The following is a 23104-nucleotide window of genomic DNA, read 5'->3' as shown; positions in this document are numbered from 1 at the left end:
TACTAATCACTTCATCCCTTCAACTTCTTTGATGTTGACTTGAGTTTTCATCAAATGTTATTAGTAGTAAATTATATGGAAATAGTATGACTTTTGACCAATATTTTTTTACTAAAAAGAAAAATTTGAACCATTTTGGTTCCTTTTATATCAATTGTGCACACATATGGTTGATGCATTTTGACGCAGTTCTAGAAAATGATGCCGATCATAATTGTGCTATGATGTTCGATGGACCATTGGACATCCTTTAAGTTACGAAATTGTCCTTTAATTTGTTTTTCAGGCTTTTTTTTGTACTTTTGCTACTTCCTCCTGAATTGGTATTGTTTCATACCACTTATAAATAATGGATCATAGTTTTTCAAGCAGTTTCAGATGTTATTAATCAATTTTAGAATTTAAGAAGCTACGGTTATGTGTTTTTTCCATCAGCTTCTGTCACAAGAAGAAGGTGATAATGAATGAATTCATAGATAGATATATAGTTGGCGATGTGTTGTGAAGAGATATGGAAGTGGATTAACAATTCGGATTTGAATTGTTTACATTAGAAGTGCAAGAAAGAGAATTGTGTACCCCTTTTACCTTGTTAAATTTATCGAAGAACCTACCAATGTGTGGAATATTTGAATACTTATTTTTCTCATAAGTTATACTCCCTCCATCCCCTATTATGTGTCTCAGTTTTTCATTTTAATCTATGGCATAATAATTGTCTCACTTCATTTTAAATATTTTTCTATAGTGGACCTCATATTCCACTAACTCATTCTCACTCACATTTTATTACAAAATTAATATAAAAGTAAGACTCACCATCAACTAACTTTTTCAACATACTTTCTATTATATTTCGTAAAATTCGTGTCGGGTCAAAATAGGACACATATTAGGGGACGGAAGGAATAGTTCACCAACACAAGCCACAATGTCGAAAAAGTGCTTAAATTGATTAATCTCAAATTAACAACTTAAGCCTAAAATTATGTCTAATTTTACAATCATTACTATCTATGTCTGTCCATAAAATATAGACAAATTTATAAATAACACGGATTTTAATACACAATTAGAAAAGTAAAGAGAGGGGGGACAAGGTGATCGAAGTAGTATTTGTGAATTGTGGCTCCTAATTTAGAATGATGCGTAAAGTTATTATTTGTTTAAAACTTAGACATATTTATAATTGATCTAACTTTGGTGTACATTCTAAAATGATAAATTTAATCTTATTTTTTTTGGATGGTTTAATAAAAATTATGACCTCAAAAATAGATCATAACCTGAAAAAGATTTTTAAATCTCTTCTCGAAATGTTTTCAAGGCCACTCCAATATCATGAAAGCCCAAATAACATATAATTGACCCAAAATAAAATTTTATTTTCTTTACTAAATTTAATTGGAATAATGTTAATTTTCAATGACCACTCTAATTTTCCAAATGCCCAACAGGTATTTGGCCCAAAATAAAAATATATTTTCTTAACCAAATATTTGCTCAAAGCCCAAAATAATGACTTGCACTGACGAGTCAAAAAAGTTAGGTTAGAATAAATTAGACAAGTTTCCCACATTTTCAGTTAATAAGAGACATCACATCCACATGCAATCGACTTTAAGCTTCAAGTGGGACACCACAGTGAAAAATTTTACTTTGCAGTTGACTTGACATGGAAAATTGTAGCTTCACTACAAACTTCAAGTGGGACATGATTACATAAGCTTCACTTGTTTTTCATAGAGACACCACAATTTTTGAAAAAATTTACTGCATTACATTGACTTGACTATAATAGAGACTATTTATTACTTCTTTCGTCCCGCTTTAGCAGTCCCATTGACTTTTCTGCACTCATTTTATAAAAATGATAATAAATAGTTAAAGAGGAGAAATAATAAAGTAAAAGAAAGAATAATGTAAATAAGACTCTTCTCTATATTATTCTCTTTTTTACTTTATTATTTCTCCACTTTAACTATTTATTATCATTTTTCACAAAATGAGTGCAAAAACGTCAATGGGACTGCTAAAGCGGGATGGATGGAGTATTATTTTTCAAAACACATATGAAAAACGAAAGGGGTCATCTTAAACGAGGGAATGAGTTGGGTGATATAATTATTGGAGAAATTATTCTCGGAAGAGAGCATAAAAGGACATAAAGTGTTAAATTGAAAAAGAGCGAATGAAATGGTGAACCGTTTCGCAGAATGAGAAATCATAGAGAGAGAAGAATGATAAAGTATTATTCTGATCCGCTCTAAAAATAGAGACTTCAGGAATAGTGATACGAGCGTATATTTATTAATTAGTTAGTTTTGATTTACCTTTTATTTCTCATATTTGATTAGATATTATTAGATTTGTTTTAGGATATTTTTATATCCCCACATATTATAAATATGTGTGGAGTATTCCATAGCATTCAAAAAATAAGAATATCAATATTATCGTTCATTCTTTTCTCCATAGAGAGACAACCGTCGTGCTCGACGGGCACTCGCCCGCGACAGATATTTATCGATCGCCGATCTACGGACGCCGATCACCCCGATAGGAGGTTTATCCTATCAAATTGGTGCTTTCATCCCGAGCTCACCCTCCAAAACACCGATTGAATCACAGCTATGTCGCTGCCCGACGGGAGTCCACCGCGCACAGCAACTAGCCACACCGATCAATCCATAGCTACGTTATTGCCCGACGGGAATCCACCCGCGCACAACTACTAGTTATACCATATCAAACCAAGCTGCGCCGCTGCCCGACGGAAGATGTTCCGCACACAGCACCAGATTTGGTTGCCGAGTTCCCACCTTGAAGACAAGGTGGATTTCAACCATGGGGGAGTTGATACGAGCATATATTTATTAATTAGTTAGTTTTGATTTACCTTTTATTTCTCATATTTGATTAGATATTATTAGATTTGTTTTAGGATATTCTTGTATCCCCACATATTATAAATATGTGTGGAGTATTCCATAGCATTCAAAAAATAAGAATATCAATATTATCGTTCATTCTTTTCTCCATAGAGAGACAACCGTCGTGCTCGACGGGCACTCGCCCGCGACAGATATTTATCGATCGCCGATCTACGGACGCCGATCACCCCGATAGGAGGTTTATCCTATCAAATAGCCACGTGTTAATAAAATTGGCATAAAGAACTAATGTTAGCATAAAAGAGAAAAAATTTGGCATAAATAAAATTGAACTAATTTTGTGGAACAGATCAAAATATAAAAAAAAAATATCTACTCCCTCTGTTCTATAGTAATGGAGACAAAACTTTTCGCCACGGAGATTATGAAAAATTGTGTTAGGTGAGTTAAGTAAAGAAAGTATAAAGTGGAAAATTGAAAAGGTAGCGAGATGAAAAGAGAAAAAAGTAAGAAAGAGTAAAGTAGATGTGAAAAATGTGTTGACTTTTACTAAAAAGAGAAATGACTTCATTACTATGGAACGTGCAAAAATGACAAAATGACTCTATTACTATGGAATGGAGGGATGAGTATAATTTAGGGACTGAGGGATTATACTTCTTCATCCTTAATTAACTTCCGTAAGTTGAGCTATACATAATCTACATATCTATCTATGTTAATACATCATCAAAAGTAAATGCCCTTAATTATATACGATACATCATCCATTTTTCTACTTGATATTGTTACACTTGACAATGAAACTTGATTATATCATTTCATTATTTTGAATAGTTTGGCCATCTGAATAAAGAAAATACTCCTTTGTAGGAAACATAGGCATCGATGCCTTCTGACGCCAAGTGTCCTCTGAGGCTGATGCAGTAGAAGACAAGACTAGGAGACTAAGAAAAATATATTTTTGATTTTATTTATTTTCTAGTTAATAAAATTAATAGATGGAAAAAATATTAGAAGGATTTGTTTTCTTTACTAAATTAGGTTTTTCTTTTTGCTTATTTTCTTATCTTTTTAGTTATTTTCTTTCCATAAGTTTAGGATTTCTTAGTTATTTTCTTTCCATAAGTTTAGGATTTCCCTTGCCTATATAAAGGCATCACTGTTGATCATAAAAGACAGACTTTGAATAATAATTTGATATTGAATTTTTATACTCCGAAGTTCTCAATTTAGTTGAGTTCTTTTTATCTATCAGCTAATCATTTCATAATTTATGCGTTATATTCTCATACAAAAAAATGAGTTTAGGTGTAGAAATCTTCTTCAACAATACACCAAACTCAAACCCATTTTTAATATTTTTTTTGTGAAACAACACCAAATATAGCGTTACTGCAAAAGTTTTGTGAGACAAAAATTCCAAAATGGTGTAATTTTTGAATTTGGTTTAAATGATCGGAGTAAAACTACTTTTTATTGTGACACAAACTCAAAAATGGGTTTGAGTTTCGTGTAATGGTTCGAGATAATCTAACATCCAGCGCCTCTATGCACGTCAATGCGTTTCTATGTGTAATTTATATTTATATGTCGTTCTAATTCCCACGTTAAATGTAATTAGCAGTAGATGTTGTGTTTAATACTTTTATTAATTAATTCATTTTCCAAATTACGAAATTCTTTTGAAACTTACATTCTTATTTTGTCAAAAAAAATTGAATCTTACATTCTAGTGACACAAAAAATGACTTCCTTGCAATTGATTAGAAAAGTTTCTTTGATTTTCCACAAATGAGACAAAAAAAATATGTGGCTTTTTTTGATTTAGCTTAAGTTTTGAACTTAGGGACATCTTCTAGTCTTCTTGTTTGAGATTATAATTAACTGATGCAAATTTACCACAACGAAAGACCGAACAGGAGAGAAATAGAGAAACCGTAATTTCTTTTAGGGCCAGGGAAAAATACTGAAAAAATAATAAATCGATCGTATCGTATTAAAAAATATCAAAAAATTATCGAATTTTCGGTATATCGTAATTTTCGATACGATACGATACGATACGATACCGTATCGTAAGTTTTCGATACGATATATGGTAATTATTGATATATACATATTGAAATTCAATACATATTGAAGTTTAAAATTATAAATACATATTGTTACGATATATCGAAATATTGATACGGTAATGATATTGATATTATCCATATTGAAAATTTGATATATCGAAACTTTCGATACGATAATGATATGAAATTCTTTTATATTGATATTTTCGATACGATACACGATACAACTTTTTCGATACGATATATCGTATCGACCCAGCCCTAGTTTCTTTAAATCAAAAATTATTATTGAATGAGAAATCATGAAACTCATAATTTATAAGTGGTTTGGAAACTTAGGGACTCTATAGAAAATTAAACCAAAATTCTTAAATTAAAATAAAACCACCTAAAACAATATATTTATAATTTCACCTCCTGAATGATTTCCGCCCATTTCGCAAGATCGGTGTGAATTTTAAATCATTATGAGTTGATTGATCGCGTGCATCAACTACGTGAATAGACCTCTGCATTAGAAAAGCATCTTTGATTTTCCATTAATAAGACAAAAAAATATGTGGCCTTATTTGATTTAGCTTCACTTTTCCAGTAATGGGACAAGAATATAAGTAGCTTTATTTGATTTAGCTTCACTATGCAATCGACACCTTGTGAATAGTCGGTCACCTTTGGCTCCAAAACACACTCTATTTTTGATTATGGACAAGAGTTACTTGTAATTCAAATCATAAAAAGATAATATCCCATCATTCTATGAAATAGTTTCATTTGTGGACGACACGTGTTTTAATGTATAATTCGTAAAGTATGAGAGAGAAAGAGAAGAAGTGGCAAGAATGTTTCCTTAAATAGAAGGCGACTAGTTTTGGTGAACAAACCAAGACGGAAAAATGAGTATTTTTTGGACAGATGAAGTATTGAGTTGTATCTATAATTACGATACAATATGTTTAGGCTCCCAGAATTAACATGTTTTTATCTTAGTTTGTTGCTTCTAGTTTTACTACATTATATGTGTGAAATCATTCTTGGAAATTGATTAGATAATCATCCCTCGTTTCGACAACAAAAGTTTATACATGGATATCTCGAAATTGACGAGCTTGTTTCATAAAACTTAAAAAAGAAATTCCTAAAGCTCTGAGCCTTTTAAATATGATGGTGTTCAAACTTTGAACACATTTATGTCTGTATTGTTAGATTTAATTTATTTAATATAATTATTTATTTTTAATGGGTTTTTGTCTTAGTAATGACTTAGAACTATACTTATTCTATTTTCTAGTATTTTGTTGCAGCAAATAATCTCACGGTTAATTGGCTGAAGATTAACTAAAAAAGACTTATGTCAAAAGTTTCTCATTATCCATTAATAAGACAAAAAACATGCATAATTGTAAATAGTCTTTGTTTGATATTTTTTTACAAAAGACTTTGTTTGATATTTTTTTCCACAAGACAAAAAACATGCATAAGTTTCTCATCATCCATTAATATGGCTTTGTTTGATATTTTTTTTTCCACAAGACTTGTAAATAGTCTTTGTCCCTTTTCCCTTAGACCCCAACAAATAAGTTAGATTGCAGAAGCTTGACTCATTTTTCCAGTGGGACTTGACTTGGAAAATGTATGCTGTTAGTTTTGTTTAAAGGGGCATCTCCTAGGATTCTTGTAAGCACACATCACTACAATTTGCACTCTGCATTTACAACATGGAGAGAGTCAATTCCCCATTTTTCCTACTTTGCCTATTGCTCTTTTGTCTTAGCCTTGCTGCTACTCATCAAATCAATAGTGATGAGTTTGCACTTGTTTCTTTTAAATCCCTCATCACTTCAGATCCTTCCAATATATTGAAAACAAATTGGACCGCTGGAACCTCTGTTTGTACATGGTTCGGAGTTACTTGTGATTCACCTCATAATAGGGTGACTCATTTGGATCTCTCGGATATGGAACTCGGAGGCAGCATCCCACCAGAAATCGGAAATCTTTCTTCTCTTGTTTCTCTAGATTTGAGACGGAACTCTCTTCATGGTCCCCTACCAAACGACATTTGCAGATATAACAACCTTCCAAGACTTAAAGAACTACAGTTATACAGTAACAAATTGGAGGGAGAGATACCAGTGAGTTTGGGTGAATGTCCACAACTTGAGTTTCTTAATTTGGCATTCAACAACTTTAGTGGACATGTGCCTTCACAAATTGGGAACATCACACACCTTAAGGAATTACACCTTAATGGCAACAATCTAAGAGGTACATCTTAATTATATCTATTTTCAGCTTATTCTTGACTATCAATTAACTACAGAAATTGATTCTACATCACTTCGTTATCCTCTAGGTACCATTCCCAAAGAAATTGGCAACTTGGCAACTCTTATTATGTTATCGATTACAGATAACTCTTTAAGTGGTATGATTTATTACATATCATATAATCTAATAACTTGTTTGTACATGGAGAACAGTTACAAGTCATGATTCACATTTACTTTTCAATGTGTGACTTGTAGGTAGCATCCCACCAGAAATCGGAAATCTTTCTTTTCTTGTTTCTCTAGATTTGAGTGAAAACTCTCTTCATGGTTACCTGCCAAAGGACATTTGCAGATATAACAACCTTCCAAGACTCAAAGAACTTCAGCTATCCGGGAACAAATTGGAGGGAGAGATTCCACTGAGTTGGGGTAACTGTCAACAACTTGAGATTCTTAACTTGGCATCCAACAACTTTGGTGGGCATGTGCTTACACATATTGGGAACATCACACACCTTAAAGAATTACACCTTGGTAGGAACAATCTAAGTGGTAAGATCTTATATGTATGTACTAAGAACTTTTACTAATTTCACCCCTTGCTATTTCGTTTATATTGGATTTATATAATGAAATAACTTCTTATTATGTGATTGGAGTTATTTTATGAGAGCCACACCACTGATCAACTAGTGTTGCATTTATGCAAACATATATATGCTACTAATAGCACATCAAATTAAGTTGTTTCATGACTTGATACTTTAATGCATAATGGTTATCTTCATAACATAGCGTTATATATTAGCATGCATTGCAACATTGGCACAAACTTTTTTGGCCGGATTCCAACAAACTTAGCAGACCTTCTCTAACACATCGATCGCATGTGAACATTCATCACTTTCCAATCAATCTAAGTAAAGATTAACCAATTCTAATTGTCAATTTCGTGTTAAACATATGACCAAAATACAAACTTGGTCCAAAACATTTGCTTTTTGAAAAACAGGTATCTAATAAATGAAAATGTAGTCGAAGTATATACATTAAAAAATAGCGGTCAACGCTAATTGCACAGTGGCATAACAGTTAGTTTTTTGACGCAACCGTCAAAAAACGACCATTGCGACAAGAATTTCATTTGTCATGGACATGTTTTTCAAAAAGTGAATGTTTTTTTACCAAATCCGTATTTTGGTCATATGTTTAGGACCAAGATCGACCATTACTCTATACTTATGATGATTTCATTATTTTTCAGGTACTATTCCAAAAGAGATTTTTCGTCTTAATAAATTGGAGAGATTGAGTTTGATTTCTAACAATCTGAGCGGATCGATCCCAAGGGAAGTGGGCAACATGACTGCTCTTACATTCCTATGGCTCATGGATAATACTTTAAGTGGTATGATCAAGTTTAGTACTCCTTCGTTCCATAGTAGATGTCACACTTGGGAGATGACACAGAATTTTAGGAGATATTATTTTGTGTGTTAAGTGGAGTGAGAAAATATAATTTTATAATTGATGTGAGAGAGAAAATTTTTTCTAAAAGAGGAAATGTGACATCTTTTATGGGACAAACTAAAAAGGAAAGTGTGACATCTACTATGGGACGAAGGGAGTAACATCTTATCCTCAAAATTTAATATAGATTGCATCACAATCTCCCAACAGATTGAGTCATGCATTTTGTTATCAATGTTGTGGGTTTATTGGACTTATTTATTTAATTGAGTGATGGCCTAAATATTTAAAATGCCCTATCCTAGTTAGCCTGTTCTCACACCCATGCAGGGACGACGTAACTAGAAATACAAATTAGCTGGTACTGAAATAAAATAAAATAATAATAATAATAATAATAATAATATTATAATAATAATCATATATTTATTTTATGCAATTTGTTATTTTGATAAATTTGTAATAGATCAAACCAAGCCAATAGTTAATACTCCTATTTTATTTGAAATATGAAAACAAGCTATCATAAATGTTGAGAAATCAAAAATTAAGTTAAATGGGGTATTATATCGAAATACATTTATAAAAAGAGGTATTAGAGTAAAAAATAATTTAGTTGTAATTTTGTTATTTGGTTTTTAATTTGATGTTGTGTATTTTAAATAGTAAGTTATTCGAATAACTTTTTTTAATTTGATGTTATGTATATACTAGTAACATAAATTAGATGAATCCAATTAAATATAATAAGGCATTAATTAAATAAAGTCATTTAATTATTTGAATATTTTATTATTCTCAAAACCAGACTGGTTCATTAACTTTTCAAATAGTAATGAACCAAATCATTTACTCTATTTGAATAAAGGGCTCAATTGAGCAAAAGGTGAAAACGGTGCCGTATCTTATTCTTCCTCCCATCTGCAATTTTTGCCTTTCTTCTTCGCCGATGCAGTTTTATTCTCTCTCTAACCTCAAAATACAACAAAATTATTTAGTCTTAAATATAAATGGGTCCGGCGCCGGCCAAGCCAACTCTATCTCCGTCCCTGCACCCATGCGTTGCCCGATGGCCGCCATATAGCACTCCACCTGGATCATGTCTATGTGCCGTCCGATAACAAATGTTTTATTTATACTTTCTTAATAATAATCAAAGACTGGACACAAAAATATCTCTTAGAATAGATTCCCGTGTCATCGTTACATTACACTTGGGCCATGTTTGATTGTCAGGATTCTGTTTGGGAAAGTAATCTGATTCCTTAAATTTTAAAATCGTGTGTTTGTTTCGGTTTTTAATCAAACTGAGAAAGTAATCAGAATTCTAGAACAAGGAAAGTTAGTACCATTTTCCAGAATTCTAAATCCTAACTTTTCTTAAGTATTCTTTTTCCAAGTTTTAGGATTCTTACATATTTAATGCAATATAGTATAGCTTTATTATTATTATATTAAGTAATGTTTCAAAAATAATTTATATTATAAATCATACTTAATTTCAGTATAATAAATATTATTATTAAAATTATCATAATTTTAACTATATTATTATAATATTTAAATATAATGTATTATCATAGTAATAATTAACAATTTGTTAAAAAAATAAAATATAATTATATAATATAAATCATACAATAATAAATAATAATTATTATTTTATAAATTAATAATTAATCAATAAAATCATATTGAAATTTAAAATTATAAAATTTAAAAATTATATCTTTAAATATTTTGGTTATAATAATAATTATATATATTTTTATAATTATTTATGATTATAATATAATACTCCATGTAACTAAAAATACAATTATATTATTATGTATTATGATGGATAATTCATATTTAAGCTATCCATAGTAATACTCCCTCCGTCCCAGATAATTCGTCCCAGTTCATTTTTCACATTCATTTTGCAAAAATAATAATAAATAGGTAAAGTTGAGAGAAAGTAAATTAAGAGAAACAATAATGTAGATAAGATTATTCTCTACATTATTCTCTCTTTTACTTTACTTTCTCTCCACTTTAACTATTTATTATTATTTTTGCAAAATGAGTGTAAAAAAGGAACTGAGACGGATTATCTGGGACGGAGGGAGTAATAAATATAATAAAATCTTGATATTTTCCTGGGAATCATTTTCCTTGCCAACTTTACTTTTCCGTCAACCAAACATGGCTCATGAGGTATTTCAGTTTGATGATTTCATTATTTTTCAGGTACTGTTCCAAAAGAGATTTGTCTTCTTAATAAATTGGAGACCTTGAATCTGAACTCTAACAAACTGAGCGGATCAATCCCAAGGGAAGTGGGCAACATGACTGCTCTTACAAACCTATTGTTCAGGAATAATACTTTAACTGGTATGATCAAGTTTAGTAGTAACATCTTGTCCTCTTAATTTCAAAGGATATTTTTGTTATGATCAATCAGTCATTTTTGGCACTGCACTATTGATTTTAAGAATGAACTTCGTTTTTGGTATCTAAATTTTGGATTTGTATAAAATACAGTATTCAAACTTTAAAAATATCACCACACGTCCTTAGACTTTGATTTAAAATGTTGAATAGACTTTTGCACTATTTGGCCCTTTTTTTGTTCTAAATACCCTCCAGTTCTTAAGGGGTATTTTTAGTCTACTTGTGATGAAAGAGAAATTTAAATAAATTTTTATTTAAATATATTTTGATTTTTTAAAATAAAATTCAAATAAGTTAAATTAAATTATTGTAGGATTGAATTTTTTCATGATGGCCTATCTCATCAAAAATCCCTTTAGGGGCTGAGAATAGTTTAAGACCAAAAAAATGTCCAAAAAATTGTGAAAGTCTCTCCGGCGATATCAAATCAATGTATAGGGATGTGTGTTGATATTTTAAAAGTTTGATTACCGTGTTTAATAAAAATCCAAAAGTTAGGTGACAAACTCTCACTATTTATTTTACCCAAAATGATGAATTTAACTATTCCTTGTACATATCTTTGCATAAATTAGGTTTGGTGGTTATAATTTATCATCCTAAATTCCTAATGTTTGGATTTTAATATAACTCCACAGAGCTCAAGTTCTCCCTAATTCTTATACTCCTTTTTTTGGACGAAAAAAATATCGGAGCTGATTTTTAAAATCTCCCACCACATAAAAAATTATGTCGCCTCTAGAACATTTTGTTACAGTAATTTCCTACAATCAAACTAAGTAGGTCGAACCAGGATACTAAGATGAACATTGAGATTATTTTATAGATGAATTTGCAATGAAGCTTTGTAGGACACAACATTAAAAATTTCACATTTTAGGGTGATTAGTGATACTAGTATTTTCCAACACTTCTATATATTTAAGTTATACTACTAACTTTAGCTAAACATTTTGTTTATAGGAGTTATTCCTCAAGAGATTGGTCATCTTGATTATTTAGAAGACCTGGACATGAAATTTAACAAGTTGTCAAGCCCTTTGCCGGCAAGTATTTTCAACATGTCTTCTTTGAAATCGATTGAACTATCATGGAACATACTTAGTGGGGCATTGCCTTCTGAAATTGGGAACATGAAAACAGTGGAATACTTCATGATTGAAAACAATGCTTTAATTGGTAAGATTTCTAACTCTCCAGTCTTATATCTAACCTTTTTGTATTGCATTATATAGACCTAATTAGAAACTCAAAATGCTTTGAATTAATTTTATTGTTTTCTTTTCTTTAATTTCATAGAAAAATAATAAGTTAGGAACAATAAATTAGGTTTGTATTAATTGTTAAATCGCATGCAACAATAACCTAGTACTATTACAAACTGCATGTGCGTTTTAATATTTTGGATACCAATCTAAGTATCAATAGCACACAAAGGATATAAGAGTGAGTAAAATAGTCGATGTTAGTAGAATATTGTTTAGTTTAAGCATATTCTCTTTTTCGTACTCCATTGTTGATATTAGTAAAATGCAATGTATTGCAATACTAATACAAATAAATACTCCCTCCGTCCCATATAGTTTGTCCCACTTCCTTTTTCGCACTCGTTTTGCAAAAATAATATAATAAATAGTTAAACTGGAGAAAAAGTAAAATAAAGAGAGAATAATTTTGAGAATAGTCTTACCTACGTTATTCTTTCTCTTATTTAACTCTCTCTCAACTTTACCTATTTATAATTATTTTTGCAAAACGAATGCAAAAAAGGAAGTGGGACAAACTATCTGGGACAAAGGGAGTAACATAGATATGCTTATGAGTTATGATAAATAAAATGGTTTGCAAAACGTTATTGATGTGCATTTTTCTACAAAGAAATATTACAAAAAATTGTTTGAAGGTCCAATACCATCGACGATTGGAAATATTACAAATATGGAGATCATAAGACTCGCTTCTAACAAAATAAATGGTGAGCTCTCATTCTCCATCTCTCCAACTTGACATCCTTTCAATATCAATGACAATTTCTTATGCAAGTAACACATACATATGCTTATGATGAGTAAGATAGTCGATGTTGGTAAAATGTTGTCCATGTGAGTTTTAAATGAAAAGAAATTGATTTATGCATTTCTATATATCTTTCTATAAATTGTTTGAAGTCCTAGTTACCATCCACTATTGAAATTTTTTTCAAATTGGTGGTTCTTATCTTTGTTCATCTTTCTTAAACACGAATCAGCTTAGTCAGTTTTAGTGGCTTAATTCCATCAACATTTATCGAGGGTTCTACCCTTCAATCCATCAATTTGAATGAAAATAAAGTGATAGTATTAAACTTAACTAAATACTTAAATCGCCAAAGTTTAAAAGCACTAGACATTGAAGTTAATTAATAGTGATATTTTCCTTAACACTTATATCTTATATATATATATGTTACTTTATGTAAACATTTTATTTTTCAGGAGTTATTCCACGAGAGATTGGTAATCTTGATGATTTAGCCTCGTTGGACATAAGTTCCAACAAATTGTCAGGGCCTCTGCCTTCAGAAATTGGGAACATGAAAGGACTTGAAGACTTATACCTTTACAACAATTCGTTAATAGGTAAGATTTCTAACTCTGGGAGTGATCACTTAACCTGCAATTATTCTCACATTCCCACAGGAAAAAGGTTTATTTTGTTTCACCCCCTAATGATGCTCTCTTTAGAAATAACTACTTTTTATTGTTATTGTTATGAATACCAATGTTAAAGCTTATAAAGTTAATGTTTTTACATGAACATTAAAATGTTCATAGTTTAAAGTGATAAGTGATATTTTCCCAACACTTATATCTTGAAATTATACTACTAACTTATCCTAAACATATTGATGTATAGGAAACACTCTTTAGAAATAATGCAATGGATTAATTCTTTATAATGGTGAACAAGATGTTTAACTTTATGAATACCAATGTTCAAGCTTATAAAGCTTATGTTATGACACGAATATTAAAAGATTCATATGTTAAATTGATTAGTCATATTTTCTTATATCTAATTATACTAACGTATCCTTAACATTTTGATTTATAGGAAGTATTCCAGAAGAGTTTGGTTATCTGGATAATTTAGAATGGTTGCACTTGAGTTCGAATAAGTTGTCAGGCCATTTTCCGCCGGTCATTTTCAACATGTCATCTGTAGTTTCTCTTGACCTTTCAAGTAACAGATTTACTGGGGCATTGTCTTCCGAAATTGGGAACTTGAAAGAACTGCAACATCTATATCTTGAAGACAATGCTTTTACTGGTAAAATTTCTAACTCTAGTAGAGTTTTAGTATAAGCATAGTCAGCTTCGTATTATTGCACTATAAGACTAATTAGAAACTTAAAATGCTTTTAATCATTTAAAAAAAAAACTTTAAAATATAGTACATATTTTTATAGTAAACAGTATGGAAGGCTAGCATGTCTTAATTACTAAACAAAAATGTCTTTTCCTATGTAAGGAATTTAAGTTGCAATGTTTTAAACTTTATTGGGTACCAACATTAGGTTGTATCAGTTGGCATCACAAAACATATTCATTTCTAGCTCAATATCAGTTTGTTAATTCATGAATATCAGCGTGGTTTCATGATTTGAAAGTCAACAACTAATATTTTTGTGATACCAACTAATATTAATGTATCAACGAACTGATATGGTTCTCATTTTAACAAATTTTTAATTTGAACCGCTCTCTATACCTACCAATCAATGTAATGTCTAGTGCATAGTAGGAGTGTATGTTTATGATGATAAAAATTGTGAGACATTATAAAATTCAATGCAAATGCATTATACATGTACAGAAATTTTACTTTATTTTTTTCATATAAATTGTTTGTAGGTCCAATACCATCCACCATTGGAAATCTTTCAAATCTGCGTAATTTATTGCTCTCTTCTAACAAATTAAATGGTGAGCTCTCATCTTCCATCATCAACTTTTGTTGGCCAATACTCCCTTCATCCTACAAAAATATGCACTCTGTCATTTTTTGTCCGTCTCACAAGAATATGCACTTGCTAATTTTTAAAACTTTTTTCTCTCTAATGAGGGGAGACTCATTCTCTGCTAATAATACTTTAATTACTTTTTCTTTCTACCTCTCTCTTCCTTTATCAATTTTGAATTAAAATTCATGCTCAACACAAAGTGCATATTCTTGTGGGACGGAGGGAGTAGTATATTACTCCATCCATCCCCTTGACAATATAATGCTATAATTGGTAAGATTTCTAATTGCTGTACCGTCATAGTTATGTTTATTCTACGTATGCATATTGCATTATAGGACTAATTCGAAACATGAAATGCATCGAATTAATTTTATATTTTTTCCCTTTAACATGTTACCGATTATAGCATTTATATCTTAGTACATAAAGAAAATATCATTCCACATAAATATTAAGCATAATGTTAAAAATGAATGCAATGCATTCCTCGTAAATGTTAAGCACGATATTAAATAATATATACATATGCAAATAACATGCTTATGATGAGTAAAATAGTCGATTTTGGTAAAATGCTATGCATGTGCAATTTTAGATGTAGAGAAATTTAATTTATATCCTAATTTATCTTTCAAAAAAATTGTTTGAAGGTCCAATACCATCTACAATTGGAAATCTTTCATATCTGAATTCCTTAGCTCTCTCTTCCAACAAATTAAAGGGTGAGCTCCCGTCCTCCATCTGCAAGTTGTCACGGCTTAGTTATGTTCTTCTCTCAAATAATACCTTGGAAGGAAGATTGCCACGGTGCTTTGGGAACTTCAGCGCATCTTTGATCATCTTTCATCTAAACGAAAATCAATTCGGTGGCCTCATTCCATCAACCTTTTCTAAGAGTTGTAGTCTTATGTCCATCAATTTGCGTAGTAACAAATTCCATGGACAATTGCCAAAATCCTTAATCAATTGCAGAAGTCTAATGGGTCTCGACATTGGAAATAATAGAATACAGGACAAATTTCCCTTTTGGATGGAAGGCCTACCCGAGCTTCGAGTGCTAGTGTTGAGGTCTAACAAGTTTGTTGGTAACATGCCGCTTCCTTCACGAACCAAGGTTTCATTTCCTAGGTTGCAAGTTTTTGATGTATCCTATAATGATTTTCTAGGCTCTCTACCTCAAACATATTTCAAGAACTTCAGAGAAAAAATTGTGGATTATCAAACAATATCATATTATGAATTTCTAGATTCCGTGGAGATGGTTCTTACCTTGAAGGGTCAGGATCAGTTATTGAATAGACTATTGGAAACTTTCACAACAATTGACCTATCTTCCAATAGATTCTGCGGCACTATTCCACCTTCCATGGGAAATCTCAAGTTTCTCAAATATTTGAACTTGTCCCACAATACCCTCACAGGCCATATACCTTCGTCTCTTGGAAACATGACCGAACTCGAATCGTTGGACTTGTCAACAAACCAATTGGATGGAGGAATTCCAAGTGAATTGACAAACTTGACATTCCTTGCCAAATTAAACCTTTCAACGAACAATCTTGTCGGGCTAATACCGCGATCTAAGCAGTTCTCCACATTTGAGAATGATTCATATATGGGAAACTTGGGATTGTGTGGACTTCCATTGACGAGAAAATGCAATGATGAGAATGGGCCAACGATAAACCCCACAGATGAGAAAGGCAACAACCTATCTTTTATGCAAGAAGTTGGCATATCAATGGCCTTTGGTTTTATTTTCGGATTCTGGGGAGTTATTGGTTCTTTCGTACTAAAGAAATCATGGAGATTTGCATTCTTCAACTTCTTTGATGCTATTGGAGATTGGCTCTACGTTAGGAGTCTTGTGCTTGTATCCAAATGGAGACGGACCTAAAATAAGGTACTAATCACTTCATACCTTCAACTTACTTTTTTTGATGTTGACTTGAGTTTTCATTAAATGTTATTAGCAGTAAATTATATGGTTAATAGTACTCCCTCCGTCCGCGATTAGGAGTCTCGGTCACTTTTGCACACCTATTTTATAAAAATGATAAAAAATAGTTAAAGTGGTGAAATGATAAAGTAAAAAATAGAATAATGTTGAGAAGACTCTTGTCAACATTATTCTCTCTCTTACTTTACCATTTCTCCACTTTAACTATTTTTTATTATTTTTATAAAACGGGTGCGCAAAAGTGACCGGGACTCCTAATCGCGGACGGAGGGAGTATGACTTTTAACCAATAATTTTTACCAAAAAGAAAATTTGAACCATTTTGTCCCTTTTATATTAATTGTGCAAATATGGTTGATGCATGTTGATGCATTTTGATGCAGTTCCAACAAATGACGCCGAAAACGTTGATTGTGTTGGAATGACTTGAATTATGGCGTCAAATTCACGTGATGCTTGTGGAACAGGTTGAGGAATCAAAGTCATCGTTGTGCTATGATGTTTGATGGACCATCGGACATCCTTTAAGTTAAGAAATTGTCCATTTATTTATTTTTCAGGCTTTTTTTTTGCTTTTGTTGCTTCCTCCTAAATCGGTAGGGTTTCAAACCACTTATAAATAATGGATTTCATGTTTTTCAATCAATTTCAGATATTATTAATAAATTTTAGAATTTAAAAAGCTAGGATTATGTGTTTTCTCCATCAACTTCTGTCACTCTTGTGACGCGTTTGCATCACAGTTTGAAGAAGGTGATAATGAATGAATTCATAGATAGATATTTAGTTGGCGATGTGTTGTGATGAGATATAGAAGTGGATTAACAGTTGGGATTTGAAATGTTTACATTAGAAGTGCAAGAAAGAGAATTGTGTGCTTTTTTCTCTTACTTGTCTACTTTATCAAGTTCAAAAATGGAACAATATTACACGATTACTCCCTCAGTTCACGATTATATTGATTGACACCGTTTGACTAGGTTTGAGTATTATGAAATGTAATTGAAAGTGGATAGAAAAGGTTAGTGGATTATGCGATGAGTTAGTGGAACATGGGAGACATTATAATGTTGATCGTGGATGGACAAAAAAAAAGTAGTGTCATTAGTCAAATTACCAAAAGAAACTCAACTATTCCAAGGAAAATAATGTGTGATTTGTTGGGTATCAGCGGTACTCCAGGATCGACACACAAACGGAATTTTATTAAATCCGACAACGGTGTACGAAACACCGATACACAACACGATGGTGTACACAACACCAACACAACACTACAACACTTTTGACGACACACCCCAAAATACACTCTTGGAGGACACACCTCACAAGACACCCGAGGACACACCTCTAGCTCTACGAGGACACACCATCTTCATAGCTTTCATATCAGACTCAGTTTTAGGACAAAGGTCCTTACGCAGCAAGAAATGAGCAGCTAAAGGAACAGAAGCAGTTTTAGCACCAACCATATTAAACTTTTCAAGAATTTTTTGCACATAAGGCTCCTGATAGAGAATCAGAGATGAGGACTTCCTATCCCTTAGGATATTGATCCCCAAAATCTTTTTAGCATCACCAAGGTCTTTCATGTAAAATTATCACAGAGAGCACATGTTTAATTGACTTAATGCAAGGACCCATAATAAGCATATCATTCACATACAGCAGCAAGAACACAGGCACCTTATCAAGATCTTTCACATACAAACAAGCATCAAAGGAGCTCCTAACAAAGCCTAACTTCTGCATGCATGTATTGAACTTGATATTCCACTGCCTAGGAGATTGTTTAAGACCATACAAAGCTTTCTTAAGTAAACACACATGATTGGGAAAGTTTGGATCTACAAAACCCTCTGGTTGTTTCATGTAAATGGGTTTATCCAAGTCACCATGAAGAAAAGCAGTTTTGACATCCATTTGTTTTAATTCCCAATTAAAATGAGCACATAAGGCAAGCATCACTCTCACAGTAGTAAACTTAACCACAGGAGCAAAAATTTCTGTATAATCTATCCCCTCTTGCTGAGTAAAACCATTTGCAACTAACCTAGCCTTGTACCTCAACTATTCAATTTCATCTTTCAGTTTGAACAACCACCTGCAATCAACCACAGAGGCACCAGGGGCAGAGGCACAAGGGTCCAGGTCTTATTAACAAACACGGAATGGATTTCTTCTGTCATAGCTTTGAACCACATGTCCCAAAACTTGGAATTTTGAGCCTGCTTATAAGATTGGGGCTCCTTTCCATTAGACTCATACACATTAAAGGCAAGATTAACTAAGTTCACAAGGCCTAAATACCTAACAGGGGGATTAGGATTCCTTCTGACTCTATCTCTAGACAGGAGGTAATCCTTCAAATCTGGACCAGGGTTAGGAACATGTTCAGGCTCAACAACTTGGTCATCATGAAGAGTCACATTTTGGGGTTCAGGCTCAAGCTGAGGCTCAAGCTCAGGTTCTGGTTCAGGGTCAGGAGCTATAGGATTTGTGTTCCAGAAGTGCTCCACCTCACTTGGAGCATCATTTGATGGCTCCACCTCAGTGAGAGTGTCAGTGGACTCCACCTCACTAAGAGGCTCATTGTCAGCACTTATAGGAGAGGTATCAGGGTCAGGCTTAAGACAGGGGAACTCATCCTCATTAAAGACCACATCCCTACTTATTATGACCCTAAAACCTGGTTTACTTCTATTCCAAATCCTATAACCCTTAACACCTTCTGGATATCCAAGAAATACCCCTTTCTTGGATCTGGGATCCAGCTTATCAGTTTTAGAGTGGATAAAAGCACTACACCCAAAAACTTTTAAATGGGATAAAGTAATTTTTCTCCCAGTGAATATAGACTCAGGACATTTACCCTTTAAAGGGATCTGAGGGTAACCTATTCACCAGGTATGCTGAAGTCAAGAGAGCTTCACCCCAAAATATTTTAGAAAGACCACTGACTCGACTTATTTTAACACAAGTGATACCCGCAAGTGTACGGGGCTAGTGTAGCAATTAGCAAGCAAGAGTATCGTATCCCACAGAGACTAATTTGTATCAACTTAACTACCACGAACAAATGTTAACTACTATCTAGAGAATCGGGAAAGATTTGGTTTTGTTCTAACACTACAAAAAACATATAATGAACAAATAAATAAATAAATAAAAGCAAGTAAACACGGAGTGAAAAGATATATGGAGAAAATTGTAGAATTCAAGGATCCGATGCACAATTCCAAGCTCTTATCCAATCAAATTGCCTTACCTTTTGGTGTCTCTAGAGTTACTAAGTCGACCACAATTATAGATTAAACCCCCTCCCGAGGTGAGAAACCTGCAGATTAGGTGCTAGGATTGAAGTCCCCTTCTAATCCTAAAACCCATAACTCCCAAAAGTTCGATTAGGTCAAAGACCTCACTCAAAACCTCAACTCTCCCGAGTTTTATTGCATTAAGGTGTGAATTATTCTTATTTCCAGATTAATTATTTCATCTCCCGATTAATCTAATTAATCCTACACAATCAAGTGGTGATCAAGCAATTGAAAGGAATAAACCCAAGAATAATCAAATAACTACAAGAGCAAGGTAAGAACAAAATTAATTGGATAAAAACTATGAAATTAGTGCATCTTCACCAAGAATTCTACAAGTAATGTTTAGCTACTCATGTTCTTCACAAAAACCATGTTTGAAACACAAGATTCAATGAAATACATGGAGAAAAGATTAAGATACTCATGTGAGAATGAATCTATGGAATTGCAACTTCAATCTTCCGATTGGAAGTCTTCAATCTTCAATTCTCTCTCTCAAAGGTGTTCTTGGGGGTGTGTGTGAGTGTTGGAGGCGGTAGATGTTGAATGGATGTGAACCCTAGGCGTTTTCCCTTTAATCTTCCATCAAAAATCGCGTTTTTGCCAAAAGAATACGCCAAAATAGCGTACCCGGCCGGGTGGAATTATAAAGAGCAAAATTCACCCGGCCGGGTGGTCATTTTCGACCCCTTTCTGGCCATTTCCCGCAGAATTACAGTACCCGGCCGGGTGAATTTACAGTGTAATAATTCACCCGGCCGGGTGTAAGTTTCTGGATAGCGCAGTGTTCTTGTAACGGCCATAACTTCTTCTACCGAACTCCGATTGAGGCGTGCAAGATACCCACGCGAAGCTCTTTCGAAGACGAAGAGATTGATATGCATTATAGGCTGATTGGACTTCAAAATCTCCAGTAAATATTGTCTCAAAGCAAGGCTGCTGCACATCCACATATTTTGTACCTTTTTCTACACATTCTTAACAAAATGGTCAACATACCAATATAATAGAGAAGTATATATAAACATGTCCAATAATAGACAAAATATGATCAAATTCATACATAACCACCCTCTAAAACCATGTAAAATCCAAGTATATCAACCACGTTTAGACAAAAGACACCTAACTTTTTCTAAAAGGGTTCTGTTCATCCTTTCAGCAACACCATTTTGCTGAGGGGTATAAGGAGTGGTCTTGTGTCTTTTAATTCCAAACTTGGAGCACAGAGCATCCATTTGGGAATTACAAAACTCAAGACCATTATCTGTCAAAAAAAATTTTCAAAGACTTCAGACTTATTTTTCATTAAAAAACACCAAACTTTCCTGGAAAAATCATCAATGATAGACAGAAAATACACAGACCCTGAATGAGAAGAAATAGAGGCTGGACCACACACATCCATGTGGAGATAGGGAAGGTAAGGGGTAGGGAAGTGACAAACACGGATTTTGCATGTTTTTAAGGACTAGATTTGACTCGTTTTAAATGTCAATCATGCAAATTATGTTTTTAAATTGCATATGTTATACATTTGATATTTTTGATGTGTTTGTTGATAAATGATAGAAAAAGATAGAAAAAGATACAAAAAGGCCAAGGTGCAGCAGCCTCTGTTCGAGCTTATTCTGCCAGCGATTTTGAAGTCCAATCAGTGCTTAATGCAATCCATTCTCTTCTTCGTCGAAAGAGCTTTGCGTGGATATCTCGCACGTCTCAATCGGAGTTCTGTGGAGAAAGTTATGGCTATTTTACGAACATTGCGCAGTGCAGTCAAAGCTGACGGGAATTTAGGCGGAAATTCACGGAAGAAAATAAATTATTATATTGTGAAGCCAAATCTCTCCCATATCTTGCAGGTATTTTTAGTGCTAATAAATAGTGCATCAAGTTTTTGGTGCCGTTGCCGGGGAATATTATTGCTTTAAGCTGATATTGTAAAACGGTTGATAATACTAATTTAGAGTGTAATCTTTTGTATAGTTTTATTTTGACTTTTTTATTTGCTTTGCAAGGGCTGCAATCTAAGGAGTCCACTGAGGAGAGCACGGAACACAACATTGAATTATTCTATGCTCCAATAAGCTCCGTCGAGCTCGGATGAGGTAAAAAAGTACATGTGTTTTTTTTTAGATTGTGGAACTGAGCTAGTTAGCCTTTTTTTTTTTTTTCTTTCAGTACGTATTTTTTTATATACTTTTTTTGTACTTTTTTTTTCTTTTAGTTATTAGTTTGTTACGTAAATGTTTTTATATCTTTTTTTTCGTTTCTTTCTTTCAAAAAAAAAAAAAATTTAAAAAAAAACTTGAACCTTCTCTTCTCCCTTTATATTTTATTTTCTCCACACAATTTACACACCCACACTTCAAATTCACACCACTTAATCAACTTCTTTGGATTCCACCCACTATTCTTGTGCTCAACTGTCAACAACACAAGGTACGTTCTCTTTTAATTTCTGAGCTTTGATCTTGAATTTTTTTTTCATGAATGGCCTTGTTGATATGTATTGGGAGTATGGATTGGAGTTTGACGAGGAATGATTTAATTAGGATGTATGCATGGTGAATTTGTGAGTATTGGATGTTTGGAATTATTTTCTGTTGAGTGTGCTTGAGAATGCTTGATCTTGGTGGATGAAAATTGAATATCACTTGGGCTTGATCA

The 23104-nt window shown here is 32.6% G+C and overlaps 1 protein-coding gene across 2 annotated transcripts; it reads left to right on the top strand.

Moving 5' to 3' along the window:
• Positions 1-6673: 6673 nt before the first annotated feature.
• Positions 6674-17756, top strand: LOC125199689 (receptor-like protein 38). 2 transcript variants are annotated; one of them, XM_048097628.1, is made up of 12 exons: positions 6674-7237; positions 7326-7397; positions 7498-7776; positions 8507-8650; positions 10945-11088; positions 12112-12327; positions 13052-13123; positions 13623-13766; positions 14242-14457; positions 15042-15113; positions 15805-17057; positions 17498-17756. In XM_048097628.1, exons 1-11 carry the CDS (start codon positions 6688-6690, stop codon positions 17049-17051), a joined length of 3156 nt encoding a protein of 1051 aa, XP_047953585.1. In that variant the 5' UTR covers positions 6674-6687; the 3' UTR covers positions 17052-17057; positions 17498-17756. The 2 variants fall into 2 exon arrangements, with proteins under 2 accessions (XP_047953585.1, XP_047953584.1); XM_048097627.1 differs by having other exon boundaries at positions 7498-7794.
• The last annotated feature ends 5348 nt before the right edge of the window (positions 17757-23104 follow it).

The sequence above is a fragment of the Salvia hispanica genome, unplaced genomic scaffold (genome assembly GCF_023119035.1).
Source record: "Salvia hispanica cultivar TCC Black 2014 unplaced genomic scaffold, UniMelb_Shisp_WGS_1.0 HiC_scaffold_63, whole genome shotgun sequence".
Classification (NCBI taxonomy): Eukaryota; Viridiplantae; Streptophyta; class Magnoliopsida; order Lamiales; family Lamiaceae; genus Salvia; species Salvia hispanica.
The sequence above is the reverse complement of the archived record's forward strand: the minus strand, read 5'-3'. Positions and strand labels throughout refer to the sequence as shown.